A 23546-nucleotide genomic window follows, 5' to 3' on the forward strand; every position below is an offset into this window, starting at 1 on the left:
TTAATCTATTCGAAAATATTCTCACCTGTTAGGGGCCCCTGGCCCCACAAAGTTTGAGAACCCCTGACGTAAATCACAGTACTGGTGATATAGTTTCACTTTATTCCACTGATTAACCAGAGGTAGCAATAATGAGCTAACAATGAGAAAATGAAAGGCATGGAAAGGATGGAAACACCGAATGTAAACATGAGAAATAACTCTACAGGGTAACTCAATGGAAGAATTTGGTCCTTTATTTATGATGTTTCCAGAAGTACTTATAACTTGTTCGGGAAAGGAGCTGACATAGTCTTTAATTCTGTTTTGTTCAGTAGATAATCTTTGTTTGTCTTGGAACCCTCAGGATCTCTTACAGGATACCACAGTACCACCAGACGCTGTTGGGGACAGAAGAGACAGGTTGAAAACACAGACTGATAATTAAATGAATTGAATCTATAATGTGTGATGAAGGGTATTTAAAATGTAGAGCCTTATACGTCCAAGCAGGATGTGGTTTTACTGTTACCTGTCTGAGTGTTCCATCAGTGAGGCAGATCTTGCCGACAGCCCAGATAGGTATTGCAATCACAGAGGAGAGGGCCATGGCCCAGCCTATAGCGTAGGCCCAGCCTGGGTACTCATGGCCCTCACTGGATGTTAGAGGCTGATATTCCAGGAAGGAGCAGATGAAGCAAACCTTGAAGAAAAGGAAGAGGAATTAATTAATAGCTGACTTTGCTAGTGGTTATCTACGGCCAAGGTGAGAGTGATTTTCTAGGTAAGCAAATGTGGAGACAGTAACAACATGAGGCATTTTTGCATAAAGATATCTGCAATTTTTGAGTTGTACATGCAATTATTGACAGCTGCTCTGATGTTAGCATGAGCTCATTGAATGTAATGTAATGTCATTGATAAAATGCACTGACAGCTATTACATAAAAAGACATTTAACAAATACAGCTAAGTGGAAGATAATTTTATCCTGTCATTGCAATTGGAATAACTCCTATCTTCTCCAATGAAGTCATTACTTAATGTCATAATGTCACACTCCTGCAGCTGTTATAACTGATGACTCACCATGCAGATTAAAGGGGTGAAGTAACGCCAACATAGTTTGAAAAGAATGGATGGTCTCTCCCCTGTCATTTCTTTAACTGCATCACACATCTGTTCAGCCCCTGCATAATGACAGATTGCCTCAGTCAATGTGTATCTCATTCATTAAATCATCCAGCCTATTTTCTTTAGCAGAGGTTTAAATGGCGACAATAATGCAACTACATAAGCCTAAGATTTCCTTCCACTCACTAACACTGCAGCAAATGTTGTCCTAAAATACTTGCTGGTGCCTTGCTTTTTACTCTGTGGTTCTCATTAACTAATGAAGTTAAGCAACCTCTGTTGCTCAACATTGTTGGATGTTAAGCAACAGAGGCCTCTAACTTTTTTAGCACTAAAAACCGTCCTTGTAATGAAACAGTATTTGTTATACTGACCCAGCAGGTTTGTCAAGTATCATGATGTCATGTTTGAAACTGTAGAGCAAACATTAGTTTGAGTTGAGCTGAATGATGCTCCTTGACAGAGTCTAGATACGCTTCAAATAAAGAAGGAAAATGAGTGCACTTTTGATGTTCTTATATTGTGTGTTTTTATTATTGTGTGCTAACATGTCTGTTTCAAAAACTGCATGGATGTAATGGTCTGAGAGGGGTCTTGCCACCTCTGCTGCACTGAGTGCCAAAGAAGTGGCATAGTCTAGCTCCCATGCAAAACATAATCAACATTCATACTGATTAGTATGTTTCCTTGAGAAACTCCAGGAAGTCAACACATCTGCCCTTCTGATCTTCTTACTTGAAGAGCACATTTTTTTTCTTTTCTTTTTACCCATTGGCACCAGTAAATTGTTAAACATAGAATCATCAAATTGAAATTAATTATTGGGTGATGGTTTAAAATTCTGATCCAAGCACTCCATCTCTAATGTATCTAGGAAGAACTATCACTTCTAGTGATTTAGATCATTTGTTTTTTGTTTACTACTTACCAAAGGCCCAGCCAACAGCCACACACTGGACAAATGACACAAATAATATACATGCTCCATTAGCTCCATAGTAGTCAATCAGTTGGAACACATATATTCCTCCCTGGAAACACAGAACAAAGACTTTTTGTAACGTCACCACAAATACTCCTCAAATGAGAGAATATGTTTATTGTGAGCTAATGTTTTCAAGTATGAATACACAAGCCTGTGTGGTACCTGAGTGGTGAGAGAGATATGTACAATAAAGCTGGCAGCGCAGAAAAATATAAGGAAGATTTCTCTGCACCAGGGTCTGCGCATCTCTCCCGGGAACAAGTCGATGACTGAAGAAGTTATTGTTTCTAGACCTGCAAACTTACACAATCAAATAGACAAAATAATGTTACATCAAACATGCAGCGTAAAGAACTTGATTTGGTCTTTATTGTCACTATATATATGATATGTTCAAAAACCTCAGTTGGGGCAAGGGCACACTGACAAATAAAATGTGTTTGTGTTGGGTAATTGCATAGATCAAAGAGCTTGCTGATGTAAAGCTGAGGATATGGTGATTAATAATTATGCACACCCCAAAAACACCACTGTTGAACAGCTGTGAGCCAATCATAGTACAGCATGCCAATGACAGATCTCCATGCAACTTTACAATGTCTTGGTGTTTAAGGTCTCCATCTCAAACACCATACATCTATGGGTCAAATAGATTTTCACGACTTAATGTGTGCTCTCTTCTCCTTACCAGTGTGTCCAGTCCCAACAGAATGAGCATAATGAAGAAGCAAGCTGCCCACAGCTGAGGCAGGGGCATCATGGCAACAGCCTGGGGATAAGCAATAAATGCCAACCCAGGACCTGAAGGGACACAAATAAATATTTTCTGTCTGTCCTCTTATTTGGTGCTAAACTTGATTTATCTTTTTTATCATACCTGATTCAACCACCATGTTGATTGGAACTCCCTGTTTCTGAGCCATGTAGCCCAGAGCTGAGAAGACTGCGAAGCCAGCAACAAAGCTGGTACTGCTGTTGAGCAGGCATAACCACAGACTGTCCCTGTTTGCACACACAAACACACAGAAAGCTTAGCATGCAGGTGAGAACTCAGTGGGTCTCATTCATGAAACGTGAGCAGCAAGACTTTGTGTAAACCGTGTGCAGTGGAAATTTCCGCGGATTTCCGTATTCATCAATCTTTTAGTAACGCTGATCTGTGAGTAATTACTCACAAAATCTACACCTGCTCCCGACTGTGTGTAGCACTTGTGTAAATGTAGGAATACACATAAATACTGCTTTTCACTGTCGTAATTACAATTTTAATACGTACTGCTCTCTGTTATGTACACAACACGCAGATGCCTTTGAGACACGTAATTTAAACATGACAAAATATTTAAAAAATATATTTAACATATTTTTACGACCAATAAGTTGATAATCAAAGCTTTGAGATCTAGATTAGGTTTATTTAGAAGGTGAACTGCTTGTTAAAAACAAGAACTTGCACTTCTGCATGATTTGGCACAAGGTGCTTTCTGGAGAGAGAGGAATTTCAGGGACAGAGCAGATTTGTTGGCTGAGAGTGATGAATGTTTGATCAGTCATTTCCGACTACCGAGACCAATTCTGTTGCTTTTATGCAACATTCTGGAGCCTAATCTGACGAGGCCAACTAAAAGTAGCCATGCCATACCCTTACATTTGCAGGTGGTCTCCGTGCTGGGATTCTTAGCCACAGGGACCTTCCAGCGGGAGATGGCAGATAGATCTGGAATATCCCAGCCATCAATGCATTTTACCGGCAGTACTTTCCGTCATTATTGAATTAACGCCGGAGTACATTCACTTCCCCTATGGTGCACAACAGCAAATCGAGGTAAAGCGGGAAGTGCTTTTTTCGCTCTCTATCCTTTTTTCCTTGCGCATTGATTGCAGGGCAGGCCGACCAGAGGCACAGGTCTGTGTCCTTATATGGTGGTTATTTGCTATTCATGGGCAGGGATTTATGCTAATTAATGATCACAGGCAGCGCGCTGTCAATTTACGATGGGTTTGCATTCATGATCTTACACACATGTTTACGTTCAAATCTGAGTTTCCTGCGCCGTTCATGAATCCGGAATAGAGTTTTTAGTAGCGTGAGCTTTAATGTGCAAATCTACACACAGATTTACTCATGTTTCATGAATGAGACCCAATGTATGTATTTGCTGTCATGGGCCCTTCCACAAAAAGGTTTGTATGGCCCTAAAAAACAAGTCTCATTCACGAACAGCAGTGCTATAAGCCAATCCCTGTACATTCAGAAAACATGACAATTCCCCCTTTGGATGACATGAAAAGTAGAACCAACCGAACATTGGATACACAAATACAGTTTTGGGTTAACTGTTGCCTGAGTTCAGCCAGCAAAAATACTTGTAATACCACTTTTGTGCGCATGCGCCAACCGTGCATGCAGCCTGTTACAGTCGCTCCTGTTCTTTCATTCTTCTTTCTGATTTTTCTTCTCTTTCTTTATCATTCCTTGTCTGGATTTTCTTTGGCAGTTTGTTTAAGTTGTGACCTCTTTTTGCCTTCTGTTGGTGAGAGTTGTGGACTGTTTATCACGATGAAATCACCAACTTTAACTTTTACTTGCATTACTGTTGCCCTGCAACCACAGTATTTTTTGTTTTTACGAAGCGGCAACCTCCGGTCTCAAACGATGAGGCCCATGCGGAAGTGTTCTAAACTGCAACACATCGAGAATCCGCTTGAGGCTGGCTGCAGAAACAACGGAAACCACATAGACATGAATGGGAAAAAGACGATCTTTGCAGCATTAATAAACATGTTTACAGCCTGGTTAAAAAATGGCGTCCAACGTTCTCAATGCTGCCATAGCCAGACTCCAGACAGACCACCAGAGTGACCTCTTCCTGATCTCCGGGGACTTCAACCATGTAATTATTTTCAACATAGCTTATTGTAGTATTAGTAAAACTTATTGTGTATAGAGAAACTGTAATGACTGAATTTCCCTCCCTGAGATAAATAAAGTATTTCTGATTCTGATTCTGATAGATGCACCTCATGAGACTCAGTTGAAATGTAAGGCAACTCAGATGCAATGCACAGTGAGAGGAGAAAACTAGGAACGAAATCAGCAGGAAAATCTACCTATACAATGTCCAGAAATCTCCAGTGGTAATAACACCTTTGGTTGAATTCACACTCAAACAAGGAGCTAAATTCTGGATATCAAAAGTACATTTGGTGAAACATTTAAACCCCAGATAAGGAGCGAGTGGCCCATTAATAAGAACGTGTTAACTGTTTGCATAGCCTACTTGTAGCAGTTGTTCTTAACTTTGTTGTAGCTTCCAAGTGTGATTATGGTTCCTGATGAAACACCGTAGGAGAAGAGGACCTGAGCAGCAGCTTCCATCCAAACCTGATGACCAAACATGAAATGTAATAAAATCTCTGTGTCCTGACTTTTATTATGTAATGCATGATTTTTCCAAGTTGTGTCACCTGAAGGTCTGCCAGGCGAGTGGGATCTGGATACAGATAGTAGACCACACCCTGCCAGGCTCCTGGTAGTGTCAATCCCCTAACCAGCAGGATGGCCAGCATGATGTACGGAAACACAGCTGTGAAATACACCACCTGAAATGAAAGAATTACAACACTTCTGTCTTATATATACCTTGGTTACCCCATGTAAGAAACCTCTCTTCCATAGTCTCCATTGTCATGAATGAGGCCAACAGGTCAGAAGTTATATATTTTTATAATAATTATAACAGCACAATAACGCTAAGCAGGGCAGGGTCTTCGTAGGATTATAAAGGAGCAGAATTGCAGAGACATTAATAGTTTTATGGGCATCCAAAACTGAACCCTGGCTTGGCTTCAACTTGTTTGAATTGAGTTCAGTTGGGTTTTCAGTTGGCTGTTGTTTGGCCCACTAGTGGAACCTGAAAGACATTGATTAGTAACTGATACATGTTATCTCAAGATGCTTTTACAAAACATAGCAGGTCTAGACCATACTCTATGTTAAATTATTAACAAAGACCCAACATCAAGACAGGATACGATCCAGTCCTCTCTTACTGACAGGACTCGATCTTATCTCATCTTAATCCACCATGAGTATTGCACCTCGCAGTATTTAGCTAGTTAAAGCAGCAAGGGAAAACGTCCTTTTAATAGGCAGATAGATCAAATAGAACCAGACTCATGGTATACAGCCATCTGCCTCGACTGAGTTGGGGTAGGAAAGAGTGATAGAGGGGAATAAGAGAGAGAGAGAGAGAGAGAGAGAGAGAGAGAGAGAGAGAGAGAGAGAGAGAGAGAGAGAGAGAGAGAGAGAGAGAGAGTGATGATAGCGATAAGAAGGAACCTTCATGAACCAATCTAAATTCACTCATGTGGGCCTCCATGGAAACTAATGAAAAAAGGCTGAACTGTGGCGTTTTATCCAAGCCACTTGTAATGCATTCTGGTTCCATATGAGTTTGCTGGTTATAAGAAACACATTTCTAAGTGTATCTTTAAATGAATAATCACCAGAGGTAGGAAGTAACGAGTTGCATTTACTCCGTTACATGTACTTGAGTAGTTTTTTCCAAAAATTGCACTTTTGAGAGTATTTGTTTAGCAGAGTAGTTTTTACTTCTACTCAAGTACATTTGTGTTAAAAAAGATGTACTTTCACTTTGTTACATTGGGCTGTCCAGTCACTACTTTTACCATTCCTTTTTTTTTTTTCATTTAAATTCTTTTTACACTCAGCCAATCTCTCGCAGCGCTTTCTGACCATAGACTGTATAAAATATGGACGTAGGATCTGTGACGTCACCCATCTGTTTCTTGAAGAGCTGTTTTGAGACCAATCGTCAGCGGGAGCCATATTGCTTCTGTTGAGCCAGCGTGATGTAAAGAGGCAGAGTTTGAGCCTCCTAGCCAACAGCTGCAGTGTTCCCACAGGCAGCTGTGCCTCTCATTGGAAGACTAGTAATCTCAATATCTTCGAAATTGCTGCGTTAGAAAAAAATTCACCTCCCTCACAGTGAGAGCACATCGAGAAATGAGCTATCCAGACTACACTCGTCTTTTGTACCAGGCTGTAAACATGTTTATTTCTGCTGTAAAGATCGTCTTTTTCCCATTCATGTGTATGTGACTTCCGGTACTTCCCGAGCCAGCCTCAAGCGGATCCTCAATGAACTGCAGCTTTTAGCACTTCCGCATTGACTCAAATTTTTAGACCGGAGGTTGCCGCTTGGTGTGGAATTATCGGACGGACTTATTGCAGCCTAGCTGCTGACACAAACAACAGCACTGTCGTACTCCATCTTTAAATCTCCCACGTTCTGATAACACCTCAGACACAGTTTGAAGTTTCAGCTTGTTTTAAAAAATGAAAGCTAGTACATTAGTTTGAGCACAGTGCAGCTCCTCCTTCTTTTTAATGTTTGAAAGTAAACCATGCCTAACAGCATTCATTCTGGAATTTTCCTATTTATGTCACTTTATTAATGGCAGTGTGCACTTCACATTGTTATTAGCGCTTCCAATTCAATACAATTTTACATAGGATACTACTCACAAGTTACTCACTACTTGAGTAGTTTTTTTAGGTACTTATTTACTCTTACTCAAGTACTTATATCTCTGAGTACTCTTACTTCTACTTGAGTAACATCATTGTAAAGTAACGATACTTTTACTTGAGTACTGTTTCGGATTACTCTACCCACCTCTAATAATCACCAAAAAGAAAGAAAGAGAATGAAAGAAAGAAAGAAAAAAAGAACAAATCATATGTGTTTCTATTTACAACTTTTTGGGGTTCAACTTTTGTTTCTGAGCAGATTTAGTGCAGGCACTTCCATCTCCACAGCCTTGTCCACAGACCTTTCCTGTAGAGCGCACCCCTTTCCAGATGCAGAAGTAGCAGGCCACCCAGCAGGCCAAGAGACACAGCAGTAGCTCCCACTGTACTGTGGCAACCTCATCTATTCCTCCAGACAAGGACAACACTCCTCTCCTTAATGGGTTACACATAAAAATAATTGTACTTTTAACACAAGAAATACTTTGTACTTTATCTATTGCTGCCATCCACTGTGATTGATTAAGTATAATTTCATTTATCATTGACTCACTCCCAGAACTCTGACACTGAAGACTTAGTGACATTTCCAGATGTCCAGTTTCCTGTCAGCTTTCTGCTGTGTGCTGCACTGTTGTTTGTAGAGGTGAGATCCACACAAAGATCTGTTGATAGGAAGGTACTTGATTACATTGATGAGGGTAAATCTTCATACCTTTTTAGCCATTTGTTAATCATGCATTCTCTGGATTTTGGGCTTGGTGCCTGTTATAATTGAGATGCCAGCACTTAGTAAGAATTGTAGTGGTACTTGTCCACTTTTGACCTTTGTTAGATTGTGAGAATGCCTCTCCTTCCAACATGAGATTGATGCAGTCTTGTCTGTTGGACTAGGTCTTCCCTGGAAAGTCGGCTAACCAGCTAAAACTCAAACATTATTTGCTCACCATCCTGAGAGTTATTTGCTGAATGATGCCTTCCTGCTGTAAATCTTATCACTTTTCAGACTTTGGGAACAAAAGACTGTTCTTCCTCGGACTGCCATACAGCCATTCTAACTCAACCTCTTAACCTAAGATATAGCCAAGAGGAGCTAGATTTGGCCACCTGATTATTAGGGGTTAGCTAACATAGAACTTTAGTAGCCACGCACCTGTATAGCCCATTTGCATGCAGCAAGAGAACTATACTAATACTTGCTTGAATAATTGATGGAACATATTAAACTTTTTCACAAAATTCGAATTAATTGAGATGCACCAACATGTCATTAAAGTAGGCACTTGGTCGGCTAATCATCTGACACCACAGAAAATAAACAGAACAGGCCATTTTAGACAAACCTCATCTTTTACCGACCTGTGTTCCAAGGATTGTCGCAGGTTGCCCAGGGCAGAGGGTCTCTGAAACAGTATATAAGGTAAAGGAGGGCCCATGCCAGGATGATGATGTAGAATCTGGAATACAGCTGGATCAATATAATTGAATAGCCAGTCCCTGAAAGGAGAAAACATCCAAAATTCCTTTGTTTAGGCTCTGATATTTTGAGCCATCTAACCCAAACAATTTTGAGCCCAGTTTCAGTCAAGAGTTTGGAAAAGCTTATAGATAATCTATTACAGGATTATTAATTGCCTTTATTGATTGGACAGCTGAAAAGAGAGGAAATGTTGGGAGCAGAGAGTGGGGTAAGACATGCAGCAAATGGTTGAGGCCTGGAGTGGAACCAGTGACCACTGCGTGGAGGACTACAGCCTTTGGGCCGAGTGCCTCAACCAAACCAATCAATAACATTCTTAATATCTTGCAGTCTGGCTTTTTAGTCTGGCTCTCCCTCCCTGCCACTGCATGGCACTGTGGCAGCTTTAAGTCACTCAAGGTTGCTGGGCGGTGCCGAGCGCACCATTATAGACAGGTGTGCGTGACCAGGTCACTCTTTCTTTCATTCCGTCCCACTCACCTGCCAGGTGGCTGCAGCGTGGTGTGGCATGGAAATTGCTGGCGTGGCAGAGGCTATCGTTTGGCATGTTAAGCCGTCGTGGCGGATGCTACCTTAAGACAGCTGGTGGCTGTCGACTAACCATCTGCTTGAGCCTCCGATGGAGGGAACTGTCAAGAACATGCTCAATAAATTGATCTCTAAGAAGAACACCTGCATTTGGAATCCCATCAGGTGCACACTGCTTAACCTGTGCCATTAAGGACATGAGGGCTAAGGAAAAATCCTGCAGTGTCTCCTTCGAGTTGGTGCCGAGAAAATAAAGCCTGCTGTAAGGTGACATATGACTAAGTACAGCCGTATAACTCATACAAAATAGCAAAGACCCGGGCTGGGTCTCCTCGTTCTATGCTACAGTGAAACTTGATCTCCTCCTTCGCCTCTCCCTCTAGATGATCAAACAGAAAAAGAGCTTGGTCAGCAGCAGAGAGGGGGCGGGCCCGCACACATGCCTGCAACTCCTCTATCCATTCAGCTATCCCTATACCCGTCCTGCCATTGAAAATGGCACACTTGCGGTCTCTCGGTACAACAACCAGCCACTCTGTGACAGCAGCGGGGACACTTGCAAAAGGGGCATGACTGACTGGAGCAGAGGAAGCAGAAGCAGCTCCACCAGAGTCTGCCCGGGAAGCAACCGGCTCCTGGCGAAGTCATTCGTTGTCTGCCTTAAGCTGCGACACAATTCCTTTAGCTGCTGCACCTCCTCCTCCATGACTACAGAGGGAACGCTGCACCAAAGCCTCACAAAACAAAGTTACAAATCTCTAGAGTACCATTACTGTTTTGGCTCTACCACTAAATACACACAATGTAACACACGGAAAGAGGATACCTACCAAACAAAAAAATTCAACCCAATAACACTTCAGCAAGGGAAATCAAAAGTTAAAGAAATTGTAAGAAAATTAAAGGGAAAAAAAAACACGTCTCTGCCCCTTCAACAGTGGTATCCTGCCAGCAACGCCAGAATGTAGCAGGAGTGGTATAATAATAAACGGCAACGCTACCTAGGGGAATTTGGCCCCCAGGAAATTCTAACATAACAGGTAAGGTCAGAGGTTCAAATATACCACGGGGCAAGAGGTGGTTTTGAAGGAATTAAAGTAATTTTATTTAACAGAAGAAATAAACAAAATATGCAAATAACAACTTAAAGAACAGCAAGCTAAAATGTCTGCACTGAAATCAATTCATAAAACAAATGAGCAAGTAGGCACAGGAAGGGGGGTAGACAGGACAGAGGCTTACCGATGCGGCAGCGACCAAAACAAAAGGGGAGGAGTCCATAAACTAACCACCGTGACACTACACACCAACAAAAGGAACTTGTGAAGAAACCACCACCACCAGGAACTGGTACTGCCGCGAAAGCCCTCTGCACCTGTCGCACTCAAAGGGGAAAGTTAAAAACAGGCCATAAACTGCTCATTCAGTGCAGACAAGCATTACTAATGAAAATAAATGATATGGAAAACCCAAGAAACCAAATTTCAAGAAACACAAATAAAGAAATTAACATAAGAGGAAATCATTGAAATGGAACAGATTCAAAATAAATCACAGTAATGGATTATTAGGACTCTTTAACATCGGCAGTGGGTTATGTATGTGTGGTCCTGTTCTTCAGGCATGGATCACTAATAGGTTGAGTTAACTTCTTTAGAAGTGCCCAACCTCAAACACAGAGCCAAAACGTTCTTATCAGTGTGCTGAATCACAGGCCAATCCCAGTGCCTGAAGAACAGGACCACACATAACCCACTGCTGATGTTAAAGAGTCCTAATAATCCATTTCTGTGAGTTATGTTGAATCTGTTCCATTTAAATGATTTCCTTTTGGGTTCATTTCTTTATTTGTGTTTCTTGAAATTTTGTTTCTTTGGTTTTCCTTATCATTTATTTTCTTATGTATGTCTGCACTGAATGAGCAGTTTATGGCCTGTTTTTAACTTTCCCCTTTGGGTGCGACAGGTGCAGAGGGCTTTCGCGGCAGCCCAGTTCCTGGTGGTGGTGGTTTCTTCACATCTTCCATTTGTTGGTGTCCAGTGTCATGGTGGTTAGTTTATGGACTCCTCCCCTTTTGTTTTGGTTCCTGCCGCATTGGTAAGCCTCTGCCCTGTCTACCCCCCCTTCCTGTGTCTACTTGCTCATTTGTTTTATGAATTGATTTCAGTGCAGACATTTTAGCTTTCTGTTCTTTAAGTTGTTATTTGCATATTTTGTTTATTTCTTCTGTTAAATAAAATTACTTTAATTCCTTCAAAACCGTCTCTTGCCCCGTGGTATATTCGAACCTGTGACCTTACCTGTTATGTTAGAATTTCCTGGGGGCCAAATTCCCCTAGGTGGCGTTGTCGTTTATTTAAATTATACCACTCCTGCCACATCTGCCACTTTTATGAACATACTAAATGGTTTCTCAGGGGGGCTACTAATTCATATTTTACCTATAGTTATTTCTGTTTCAGGGCGCACAAAGTTTTATGCTCAGTTTCTTTACGTTCCTTAGTAAGTGTAGTTGAGAAACTGTAGGCTGCTATTAATGTTGTCTAGAGAGGATTATGTCCACATTGATACATTATGTACTGTATGTTATTCCTCAGACTCTTTCCATCTTGGTCAGAGTGCAGTTAATTTTTGCGCTTTCATTTCGGAACAAGCAGTGTCAGTGAAAACTTGAGTATTTTGGTTATATGGACTCAAATAAAGGGTTCAGGATTATTTAAACATATTAATGCACATGTTTTTTTGCTGATCAGTGCTTCTTATCAGTTCTCTAACTTCAGTGTATTTGCAACAGCCAGTTTTTGTCCCTTCATGTCAAACTTTTTACGCAGCTGTTTTAATCAGGACTTCTTTGTAAATGAGATTCTATATCCCAATGTGAATATCACTGGTAAAGATGAATACAAAAATATAAAAAACAGTTATGCCTTCAACACCATGAAACACAGTGAATTCTGTCAAAGATCATATGCGAGACTATGTTTGTGGTGAGATTTTAGTCAGGCAAATGTAAAAAAAAAAAAAATTCTGTGTGCATATGCAAAATATCAGGGTTGACCTCATTAAGTGAAAAAGTAAACATAGGAAATCCCCATATAGATGAACAGTGTAATCAAGGGAGGAGTAAGGTAAACATTTGAAGGTCAGTGATAAACGGCTCTTGGATGATTTACAGTGGCCTGTATGCTAGGTGTCAGATATATTCTATTTGTTCTACACAAAAAGAGCTAAATCTCTGTCAAAAAACAAAAGCATAACAGTGAGCCAGTGTTGCATCGGGTCTCATGCTCCTTAAATACCATGAAGGCATATAGTGCACCACAAAGATTCTCCCAAATTTTCAGAAATATTAGATATAAATGATTATGGAATGATAATGGAAATCATAGAGGATTGAAAAATAGAAACATATTTTTGTGATGTAGGAACCAAAGGGCTTGGGGCTGGGTGCAACCATAGACTGCATGACAAATGAACGTAGCCTCCGTGACGTCACCGATTTGTTTCTAAAGTTGAGTTTTGAAGCAGTTGCCATATTGCTAATGGTGACTCATCCTAATTTGGACGATCTAGTATGACGCAAAGACGTGGAGTTGAGGTGGGCCTTTAGCCTCTTTGCTAAGAGCTGCAGGGTGTCCGCCTGTCAGTCAAGTAAGCTGTGCTTGTAATTATGCAAAACTTGTAATCTCAATATCTTCTTAACTACTGAGTTATGAAAAAAATCAGCCCCCATGAAGTGTGTGCAGTTAGCAAAATTAGCGCTCTACTCAGATCAAAACCGTTTTTTTTTGTACCAGGCTGTAAACATGTTTATGTGTGCTGTAAAGATTGTGTTATTTGAATGGGTGTTTATGTGGTTTCTGATACTTCTTGAGCCAGGCTCAGTATCTTCATTGCTCACGGCTGGAGGTTGCCGCTTAGTTTCAACATGTAGGGGAGCCAGAATATGAAAAGATTTCCAAAAGGCAATAAAATAGATCCAATTACAAAATGGGATGGTAACATTATCTTGACATTTATGTGTTGTGGTGATTGATTTAGGATGTCAACTCATAAAGCAGCATTTTGAAAAACACTCATCCTAAACAGTTGCTACTAGCCTGGAGCACAATACATTAAAAACCTGTTTGTTATCCTGTTTGTACTTGTTATTAGAATACAAGTACAGAGAAAAAGAAAACCCAAAGAGGTGCTGTAAGCTTTCTTGATGATAGACCAATGTTTTTGAGAATGTTTTGATCTGTTAATGAAAAACAAAGTCCTCACTGTTGGTTTGAATGCCTTACATAGTCACATACAGATACAGGAGAACAGCATATGAAGTTGATAGTCTCAAAGAGTTTTGGAAATGTCTTTGGGCCCGATCTACTATAGGTTTGCGTGTATAAAAACACATGCAAACTTGAGCGTGCACAAAGCTGACGTACTAACCGGGAGCAAATGGGATTGCGTCTGTCAAATGAGCAAAATAGCACTCACAAACCATTTAGCGTGTTTGCCTTCATGAATATGCAGAAGATCATCAGAACGCGCAAAATACTGGAAGGAGGAGATGCAAATGTAATCAATTAGCACACGCAATGTGATCTATCAAACCTGAAGCAGATAGCGCACGCTGTATTTGCGTCTATATTTAGCACGTTTGAAAGGCACAGCATTACGCACACATGGCTGCGGTCACTGTAAAGCTCATCATAACATCGCTTTACAACATGCCCGCAAAAGCTGGGCTTACAAGCATTACTACATGTTTTAGTCAATCAAACCAAGAGAACAAAATAATAATAATAATAATAATAATAATAATAATAATAATAATAATAATAATAATAATAAAACAACACAAATTCAAAGCAGTTCAGCACCACGGATAGCGACCGCATCATTCTGACACCCACTTTAACTTTTTCATATAATGAGGGCACAGTAGGTCACTGTATCAACAGCTATAAAGTTTAGTCAAATTGGCACAGTGTCACACATGTTCACATACAAACAAAAAACAATATGAACTAGGCCTACTCACCACTGTTTGGACGAGCCTTAAGCTCCGCTGACTTTTCCACGATGCACTATATGTCCATTTTCTTTGATCTGTCATTCTCAATAGATTACATGACATGTCCACTCAGTCTATTCTGTCCCATTGTGCTCATCAAGGGTTTTTTAGTTAGTTTTAACTTGGAGAATGATTGCTCACTGAGCTGCGCCAGGCAGCTCTGCGTAACTCCTCATCTCGTGCTTGCAGCAGTGTGTTGGGGTGAATTGACTCAAATATGTTCACAGTTCCATTTAAGCTGGTGAATCTTTGGGACAGTTGCTGGATGATGATATCAGGCATTAAAAACGTTCACCCGAAAGTTGCTCCCTGAGACAGTGAGGCGACTGTCTTCATCCAAGTGACGCCTAACTTTTCTAGAGCAAGACTGGCAGACTAAGCCTCATCAAATCGCTCTCTAAACTCCATCAAAACACTGATTGCATTTTGGAGTAGAGTAGATGCGTTTATTTAATCAGCAGATCTTCTGTTTTTTTCTCACATCATTCACCTTTTCACAGATGGCCTTCCAAATCGCGTTTCTAACGCTGAGATGTCTCTGCTGGAGTTCATGGATGTGTTTATTTCCCTCCTCCACAAAGACCTCCAACTCCATGGCTTCAAACTTCATTTATCGCTTAAAGCCACTCTGCTCTCTCAAACTCTCCATGGTGACAGCCGATAGCACACGCAAAACCCTCGTAAAATAGGGCGGTCCGCACCACTTTTGCACTCGTTATCATTTGCGCACGCAGTCTCAGTAGATCACCCGCAACACGCCCAGAAATAGCACGTGCAAAATTATTATTTGCACACGCAAATTAGCGCTCGTTATTTGGGATCTTAGTAGATAAGGCCCTTTGTTTACAATAACTCAACCAGAAATGGTGTGATTACCCTTTGCCAATGGGCAGAGCTTGGTCCAGCAGGTAATAGCACCCTCCTGTGTGTACTGACCAATCACAGTCTCCAGCAGGAAGAGTGGCATCCCGCACAGCACCGCAAAGATACAGTAGGGCAACAGGAAGACCCCTGCAGAGAAAAACAAAGAAACACAAGAGAGACAGCTGATGCTTTGTCCTGGGTTGAGGATTAAATAAACTCCAATAATGATTAAAAAAACGACAATTGTGTAGTAGTGATGGGATTAAATGGGCCATGGGCTTCCCCTAGTTACCTGCTCAGAGTTAGTCAGGAAATGTATGTGTATAAGTATGCATATCTGTCTGTCTGCTACTAACACATCGTACCAAAGATCCGTTTACCCCCTTTTTTTGTCTTGTGAGTTCTTAGTCTACCATGAGGCCTCCTCCCAGTCTAAGGAGGAACACCAAGACTTCTGAAAGGGGGGATATGTTGAATCTTTTTTTTAAAAAATACTTTATTTATAGTTTTTTCAGAGGACATAGAACATTCAGAAAGTTAACAAAGAAGAACATACCCCCCCTTCCCCATCCCATTATACAAACAAAAACAAAAACATAACAAAAAACAAAAAAAGACGAAACAAGCAACACAAAAAAAAACAAACAAAAAAAAACAATCAGACAAACAAACAAACAAAAACAAATAACACATTCATCATCATCTGTGTGGCACTCTAAATTACATATTGCTATGGTAAACCTTTTTTACAATTATAATGTGTAATTAAAAGGCAAAGGCATTGAGGTGTCATGTGGGTCTTCTAAGAGCCGTGCAGTAATCAAGGAAGGGCTGCCATATCTGTTTGAACCTGGTTGTTTTGCCCATCAGCTCATATCTAATTCTCTCCATATATAAGGTGCTGGAGAATTCTGTAAGCCAGGTCTCAAAGTAGGGCGGTCCCTCCTTGTTCCAAACTTTTAGAATCATTTTCTTTGCAAGTACCATTCCATATTGAATGGAGGAGGATTTCCAACGGCTTAGAGCTTCCAGCTGTTGCGACCAGTCGAGAATGGCTGTTTCTGGGTCTGGAGGAAGATTATCTCCATAAACTTCCGAGTAACAAAGAAAAATTTCCGACCAAAACTTTTGGAGCTTCGCACAGAACCAAAACATATGGGCCAAGGTACCATCAGCGTGTTTGCATTTAATGCAGAGAGGTGATGAAGATGGATAAAATGAATGTAGCTTTGTTTGTGAGTAATGAAGTCTATGTATTACTTTATACTGAATTAGCTGATGTCTAGAGTTAATTGAGCAGGAGTGAATACTTTTGAGAGATTTAGCCCATACATCCTCTGTTATTTCTATTCCTATTTCACTCTACCAGGAAGCTTTCAGGTGCTGCGTAGATGGAGCAGACTCATCCAGAAAGACGCTTACAAATTTAGAGACCAGTTTTCTGGAATCAGGCTCATTTGTTAAAGGTGACATATCACGCTTTTTTCATCAATATTTATTGGTCTAAGAAGTCCCCAAAACATGTCTTTAAAGTTTATGCTCAAAAAAAACACTTTCAAATCAGATTTTGGCATGCCTGAAAAGCCCTCTTCTTCAGTCCTCCACAGAACACTCTGTTTTCTCTCTGACCACGCCCCCTCAGGAAGTGGATGTGCCTCGGCTGTCCAGCACGTTGATCTAATGTTTACATGTTGGCTGAATATACACGGCTGCTCAGAGATCACGTTACTTCAACCCTCTGAATCTGATCCAGAATCTGATCCTGACGGAGAGGCGCCTGTAGCAGGACCTTTCTGAAGGATTGGTCACAGATTTAGTGTTTCTTGTTGTTTTATTTATCAGTATGTCGACGTGTGTCTTGGTACACAGCTACGAACATGTAGCTATGTGGCTATGCTAACTAGCGCTAGCACTTATCCATGATAAATAAAAATCATCCACTAGATCTTCAAATCTGCAGGCCTGGGGAGTAAAACCGACCTCTACCAGAAAGGCAGCAGGTCCTTTCTGAAGGATTGGTCACAGATTTAGTGTTTCTTGTTGTTTTATTTGTCAGTATGTCGATGTGTGTCTTGGTACACAGCTACAGCTATGAACATGTAGCTATGTGGCTATGTTAATTAGCGCTAGCACTTATCCATGACAAATAAAAATCATCCACTAGATCTTCAAATCTGCAGACGTGGGGAGTAAAACCGACCTCTGCCAGAAAGGCAGCGGGACCTTTTCTGATGGATTGGTCACAGATTCTGTGTTTCTTGTTGTTTTATTTGTCAGTGTGTAGAAGTGTGTCTTGGTACATAGCTACAGCTACGACATGTAGCTATGTAGCTATGCTAACTAGCGCTAGCACTTATCCATGGTAAATAAAAATCATCCACTAGATCTTCAAATCTGCAGACGTGGGGAGTAAAACCGACCTTTGTGTTTATTAAGACAGCCTACAACTAGCATGCCTCCCTCCTTGTTACCACACATTTGTGCAGGTAATGAAATACGGAGGGGGGATTCAGTATTATTTTATACAGTCTATGGGCTGAACAAGCTCCGAGCTCTGACTCCGTGACAGACCGGATATTGTTGTAACGTAACAAAAACACGGAAGTCTGAAATGGCTCGTTTCACACACATTTTCAGAAAGGTGGAGAAATCAAAACAGGGGCAGAATGGATTTTTTTCATTCTCGGGGGGTTTGTAGACATGCCAGGGACACATATTTCAGGTAGAGAACCATTAAAAAGTCCATTTTGCCATTGTCACTGTTACACCATCCAGACTACCACGACGTTTATGGTGTAGAAGTGATTCATTTATTTTTCAACAGCATGGTCGGCAGAGAGAATACAACAAGTGCGGCAACACCGAGCACACCCTTCAACAACCACACAGACCACAGCCTGGCACTTCTTCTGTGTTTTCCCTTATTGTGTTATCAAACGGTATCTGCTGCCACCTACTGGACAGTGCAGTGCAACTTAACTGGTCACTAAACCTAAAACACAGAACATTGATTTTCATTACAGTACATAAATATTACTGAATATTAATATAAAATTAATATACAAAAACATCTTTTTACAGGTGCTACATCACCTTTAATAGAGACTGAAGTCTAGCAGGAGAAGTGAAAATTTCAAAATTGGGGATGTTTCCTTTAATATAATTCCTGATTTGAAGATACCTAAAGAAATGTGATGATTGTAATGTAAATTTTGCTTGGAGTTGAGTAAATGAAGAGAATACCTTATTGGTGTAAAGGTCATTGATAGTGATCAGTCCTTTCTTTCTCCATGCTGCAAAAACAGAATCCAATTGAGAAGGGGGAAATGCGTGATTATGACAAACTGGGGTGAAGACGGAAGTGTTTGGTAGGCCGCATATTTTCTTGATTTGATACCATATCCTTTTTTTTTGTTTTTTTGTAAAGATATATTTTTCGGCCGTTTTGCCTTTATTTCATAGGACAGCTGAAGAGAGACAGGAAATGTGGGGAGTAGAGAGTGGGAGAAGACATGCAGGAAATGGTCAACCAGCCAGGAATCGAACCGGCGACCCCTGCGATGAGGACTGCAGCCTCTGTATGTGGGGCCCTTAGACCGCTAGGCCACCAGCGCCCCCCAGCTTTTGGTAAAGAGATTGGTATGTTCTGAAATAAATACAGGAACCTAGGTAAAGTCACCATTTTTATGGCGTTAATACGACCGATCAATGCCAGGGGGAGGGTCCGCCAAAATTCAATATCATCTTTAAGTTCATGAATCATAGCCTCATGGTTCAGCTTATAGAGCAGGTCTGATTGTTTGGGAATAATAGTTCCTAAATATTTTATGCGATCTGTAACTTTGAATGGGAGATTTCTTAGAAACTCTTGGTTCAGATCTTCACCAAGAGGCATAGATTAACTTTTCTGCCAGTTTATAGTATACCCTGATAGTTTTCCAAATGTTTTTATAAGGTCCAATAAAGGTGGAACTGATTTTTCTGACTGCAAAAGAAATAAAATTATGTCGTCAGCATGCAGAGCTATATGGTGATCCATTTTCCCGAGATGTACAGGGAATGTATTCAGGTTATTTCTAATGCTGATAGCCAAGGGTTCTATACTTACGGCAAACAGCAGGGGGCTCAGAGGGCAGTCCTGCCGGACACCACGGTACAGGTTAAAAGGAGAAGATCTTTCCGAGTTGGTAAGAATAGATGCGGTTGGATAGGCATAGAGCATCTCTACCCACGAGCTAAAGTTCTTGCCCAGGCCAAATTCTTCTATGGTTAAAGCTAGGGTTGGTAGTCTCGGAAAACCAGCATGAATTTGAATGTAGCTTTTCCTCATGACTCCATCTAACCACTCCCATCCTCCCTCGGAGCTCCTCCAAAACGACGAACGGCTGGACGGGATTTGATTGGTTTAAAATTTGGGGAAACGGTGATTGGTTGGTGTTTTCCCAGGTTTACTCCGGCTGTAAATAGCAGCTTTTTTTCACTCTTTTTTAGGAACACATCATGTATTGAATGCCATCAGGACATAAAGATCATTTTAACCAGTATGACAAAAAGTGTATCTAAATCTGATTACCAACCCCAGCTTTAACAGCATGTACTTCCACTCCACCTGATCAAATGCCTTATGGGTGTTGGAGCCGATTTATTATTTGAATTAACATTATTATTATTATCATTTATACAAGGCTAGGGTTAACTAATTTTGAATTGTTATTGTTTATTTTGTATTTTGTTTCTCACATCCCTCCTCCTGCCCAGGCTGTCCTCCTCCCCACTTCTTTGATTAGGGAGTCAGGCCACCTGGCTCGAGGTGTGTTTTTCCTTTGTGTGCAGGAGTGAGGAGAGGGAGGAGTGAGACAGTTTTTCAACCACACGAAATTAAGCTGAATTACGTTTCTTTTTCTGAAAGTCAACCCGGAGTATATTTTCGTTAATCTGAATAAATTTAAGTATTTTTTGAAACCAAAATCTCCGCGAGTGCTTTTTATTTGTTTAGTGAGTTCTTAAGCCTCCTCCTCACGGACTACTCTTTTTATATTTTGACATTTTTTGGATAACAAGAGTAGCCCCAACAAGTTGAAAAACTTCACTGAAGACCCGAAAGAAATGAGTCTGCGGATCGAGCGGATCACTTGCTGACAACAAAGACAACGAAGGAAGCCGGCGGTCGTGAGTAAAATCAGCTGATCGACTTTATGAATGAATGCGCCGCTGCGCTATAAAGACGAAATCACACACTATGAAAAAGCAAAGTTGTGGATTGTGGAAGTGGATTGCAATGAAAACTGGAAAGCTAAGGATGTTTATGGATGCAATAAACTGCAATTAGAGGATTTGGAGTTGTAATTTGTGACGATGTCTGATCTACCGGAGACAGCTGTTGAAGCTGAGGACCTATTAAAATCGCGCATCGCTTCGCGCAGAGGCAGATTGGGAGCATGCACGAGGAAGACAAATGAAATAAAAGCTTTGATGAGTGATGTTGGAAATGTTGATAAAGTCAATGATGCATTGGAAGTGTTTAACAGTGCTGTGGATGAATTCAAAAATGCTCACAGATCTGTGCAAGAGCTCTTGTCCAAAGAGGAAAAAGAAAATGATTATTATGACTGGTATGAGCCCAGAATAACTAACCTGAATTATTTCAAGGACGTCGTTGAAACATGGAAAAGAGAAATTGCACAATCAAAGGTTGAGCCCCTGGACAGCATATCAAATGCTTCACGCAAAACAAAGACTTCCACATCTACTGGATCATCAAGCTCCAGAACTTCCTCAGTCTCATCGGAGTTAAAAAAGGCCAAAGCAGAGCGGGCTGCTGCGATGGCACGAGCTGCTGCATTGAAAGAAAAATACAGCTTGCAACTGGAGGAAATAAAACTGAAATCAAAAATGGAGCAAGTGGATTTGGAGGCGGATCTCGCAGCATCTGCTGCTAAAATAAAAATTCTTGAAATGGATGAGGTGGAACAGGAAGCCACAGGGGATGGCATGAATGAATATTATGACTCTCGTCATGAACCAGAAACAATGGAGAGCAACGTGGAATATGTGCAGTTAGGTGCAATACCAAAAACTCCACTTCACCAAACCATCCTAAGTCTCCACAGACCTCCACTTACAAGAGAAACCAAAACACCAGAAAATAAACCTCAAAACAGAAACATAACTGACAAACACAAAACTAAACCTGCGAAGCATAATCACACCATAACTAATACTTCACAAAATGATACAAAAGATGTTGTTGATGCTGCTCATGATAACATGGATGTGATTATTCAAAGACAACATGACATAGCAGAACTCATTGTCTCACAGCAAAACTTGTCCCTGTTACCTGCAAGAGAGATTTCTGTGTTTGATGGTAACCCATTGGCCTATCAGTCTTTTATCCATGCATTTGAACACATGATTGAAGACAAGACTAAAAATAATCAAGACAGACTCTACTACCTTGAACAGTTCACCTCTGGTTTGCCCAGAGACTTGGTTCGCAGCTGTCTACACATGGAGGGTGGCAGAGGCTATGGTGAAGCAAGACGCCTTTTAAAGGAGCACTTTGGGAATGAAATGAAGGTTTCTGCAGCCTATCTGGAAAAAGCCTTGAACTGGACAGCGATTAAAGCTGAGGATGGGAAAATGTTGCATGCATACGCAATGTATTTGAGAGGATGCTGTAATGTGAGGCAGGATTTACAGTATTTAGAGGAACTTGAGGTCCCATCAAATCTAAGGCTAATAGCATCCAAACTACCCTACAAACTAAGGGAAAGGTGGCGAACCACAGCTTATGAGACACAACAGAAAACTGGCAGGAGGATTAGATTTCAGCACTTTGTGGATTTTGTGGAAAAGCAGGCTAAGATGCTTCTGGATCCGTTGTTTGGGGACATCCAGGACCAAATAAAAAAATCTGTCCCAAGAAGCAAAAGTGAACCAAAATCAATAAGAGGAAAAAACAGCAGCTTTGCTACTTCAGTAGCAGTGAATGCGCCAGCAGGAGGCGCTATAAACCAATCACCTTTTTCACAACCACCTCCTCCAAATGCATTCAAGCCCATCATACCTGCATGTGGATTCTGCCATGGGAAACACACTCTGTCCGATTGCTCCAAATTCAAAACACAGACACGTGACAATAAGGTTGAATTTCTAAGAAGCCATGGATACTGCTTTGGTTGCCTACTAAAAGGTCATGTAAGCAAAAATTGCAAAAGGAGGTCACTGTGTCAAGTCTGTCAGATGAAACATCCTACTGTACTTCATATTTACAGCGCAAAAGGCCCAAAACAGGAACATCAAATGAAAGCCACTGCTGAGATAGAAGAAACCCCCATAAGCAGCGCTCTTGTTTCAGCAGGTGATGCAACTGGGGCCGGGAGAGACTGTGCTCTTGCTATTGTTCCAGTCAGGATTAAAGTGGCAAAAGGAAGCAGATACATTCAGACCTATGCCTTCCTCGATCCTGGCAGTACAGCAACGTTTTGCACTGAAAACTTAATGAACCAGCTGAAAGTGAATGGACGCAAAACAGAAATACTTTTACGAACAATGGGACAGGAAAAATCTGCATGGACCTATGAGGTCAGAGGACTGGAGGTGGGAGACTTGGAAGGCTGCACATATCTGGACCTGCCGAAAGTTTACACACAGAGTAAAATCCCAGTCTCAAAGGAAAATATAATCACACAGTCTGATTTGGAAAGGTGGTCTTACCTCAGTGGCATCCAGCTAAAGGAAATTGAGGCGGACATTGAACTCCTCATTGGGACTGATGTTCCCCGAGCAATGGAACCATGGCAAATAATAAACAGTCAGGACAACGGACCGTATGCAGTCCAAACTTTATTGGGATGGGTGGTAACTGGACCAATCAGTGCTGATAGTGCTGCAGAACATGCTGAGCCCATTGCAGTGTCAAGCAATAGAATCTCCGTTGTTGAGTTGAAAGATTTAC

General features: G+C 41.0%; 1 protein-coding gene and 1 long non-coding RNA gene across 3 annotated transcripts; one reads left to right on the forward strand and one right to left on the reverse strand.

Annotated features, from left to right (window-relative positions):
• Positions 1-214: 214 nt before the first annotated feature.
• On the reverse strand, positions 215-15715 carry LOC117831732 (sodium- and chloride-dependent GABA transporter 2-like). Of its 2 annotated transcripts, none has more exons than XM_034710538.1 (13): positions 15659-15715; positions 9015-9152; positions 8209-8320; positions 7958-8090; positions 5567-5701; positions 5380-5483; positions 2976-3100; positions 2787-2899; positions 2261-2398; positions 2042-2144; positions 1069-1169; positions 512-682; positions 215-380 (listed from the first exon to the last, which is right to left on the reverse strand). In XM_034710538.1, the coding sequence occupies exons 1-13, from the start codon at positions 15687-15689 to the stop codon at positions 261-263; spliced, it is 1524 nt and encodes a 507-aa protein (XP_034566429.1). In that variant the 5' UTR covers positions 15690-15715; the 3' UTR covers positions 215-260. The 2 variants fall into 2 exon arrangements, with proteins under 2 accessions (XP_034566429.1, XP_034566428.1); XM_034710537.1 differs by lacking the exon at positions 15659-15715 and adding an exon at positions 9616-9684.
• Positions 409-2939, forward strand: LOC117831733. Its single transcript, XR_004635061.1, has 2 exons — positions 409-745; positions 2790-2939. It is a non-coding gene; the product is annotated as an uncharacterized LOC117831733 (long non-coding RNA).
• Positions 15716-23546: the final 7831 nt, after the last annotated feature.

The sequence above is a fragment of the Notolabrus celidotus genome, chromosome 20 (assembly GCF_009762535.1).
Source record: "Notolabrus celidotus isolate fNotCel1 chromosome 20, fNotCel1.pri, whole genome shotgun sequence".
NCBI classification, from domain to species: Eukaryota; Metazoa; Chordata; class Actinopteri; order Labriformes; family Labridae; genus Notolabrus; species Notolabrus celidotus.

Bases quoted from the DNA above. Each gene is read 5' to 3' on its own strand.
- LOC117831732 (XM_034710537.1), bottom strand. From the start codon at position 9,682: ATGCCAAACGATAGCCTCTGCCACGCCAGCAATTTCCATGCCACACCA. The intron at 9,153-9,615 runs GTGAGTGGGACG...TTCTCCTTTCAG, and splicing joins ACGCTGCAGCCACCTGGCAG to GGACTGGCTATTCAATTATA. The intron at 8,091-8,208 runs GTGAGTCAATGA...TAACCCATTAAG, and splicing joins TCAGTGTCAGAGTTCTGGGA to GAGAGGAGTGTTGTCCTTGT.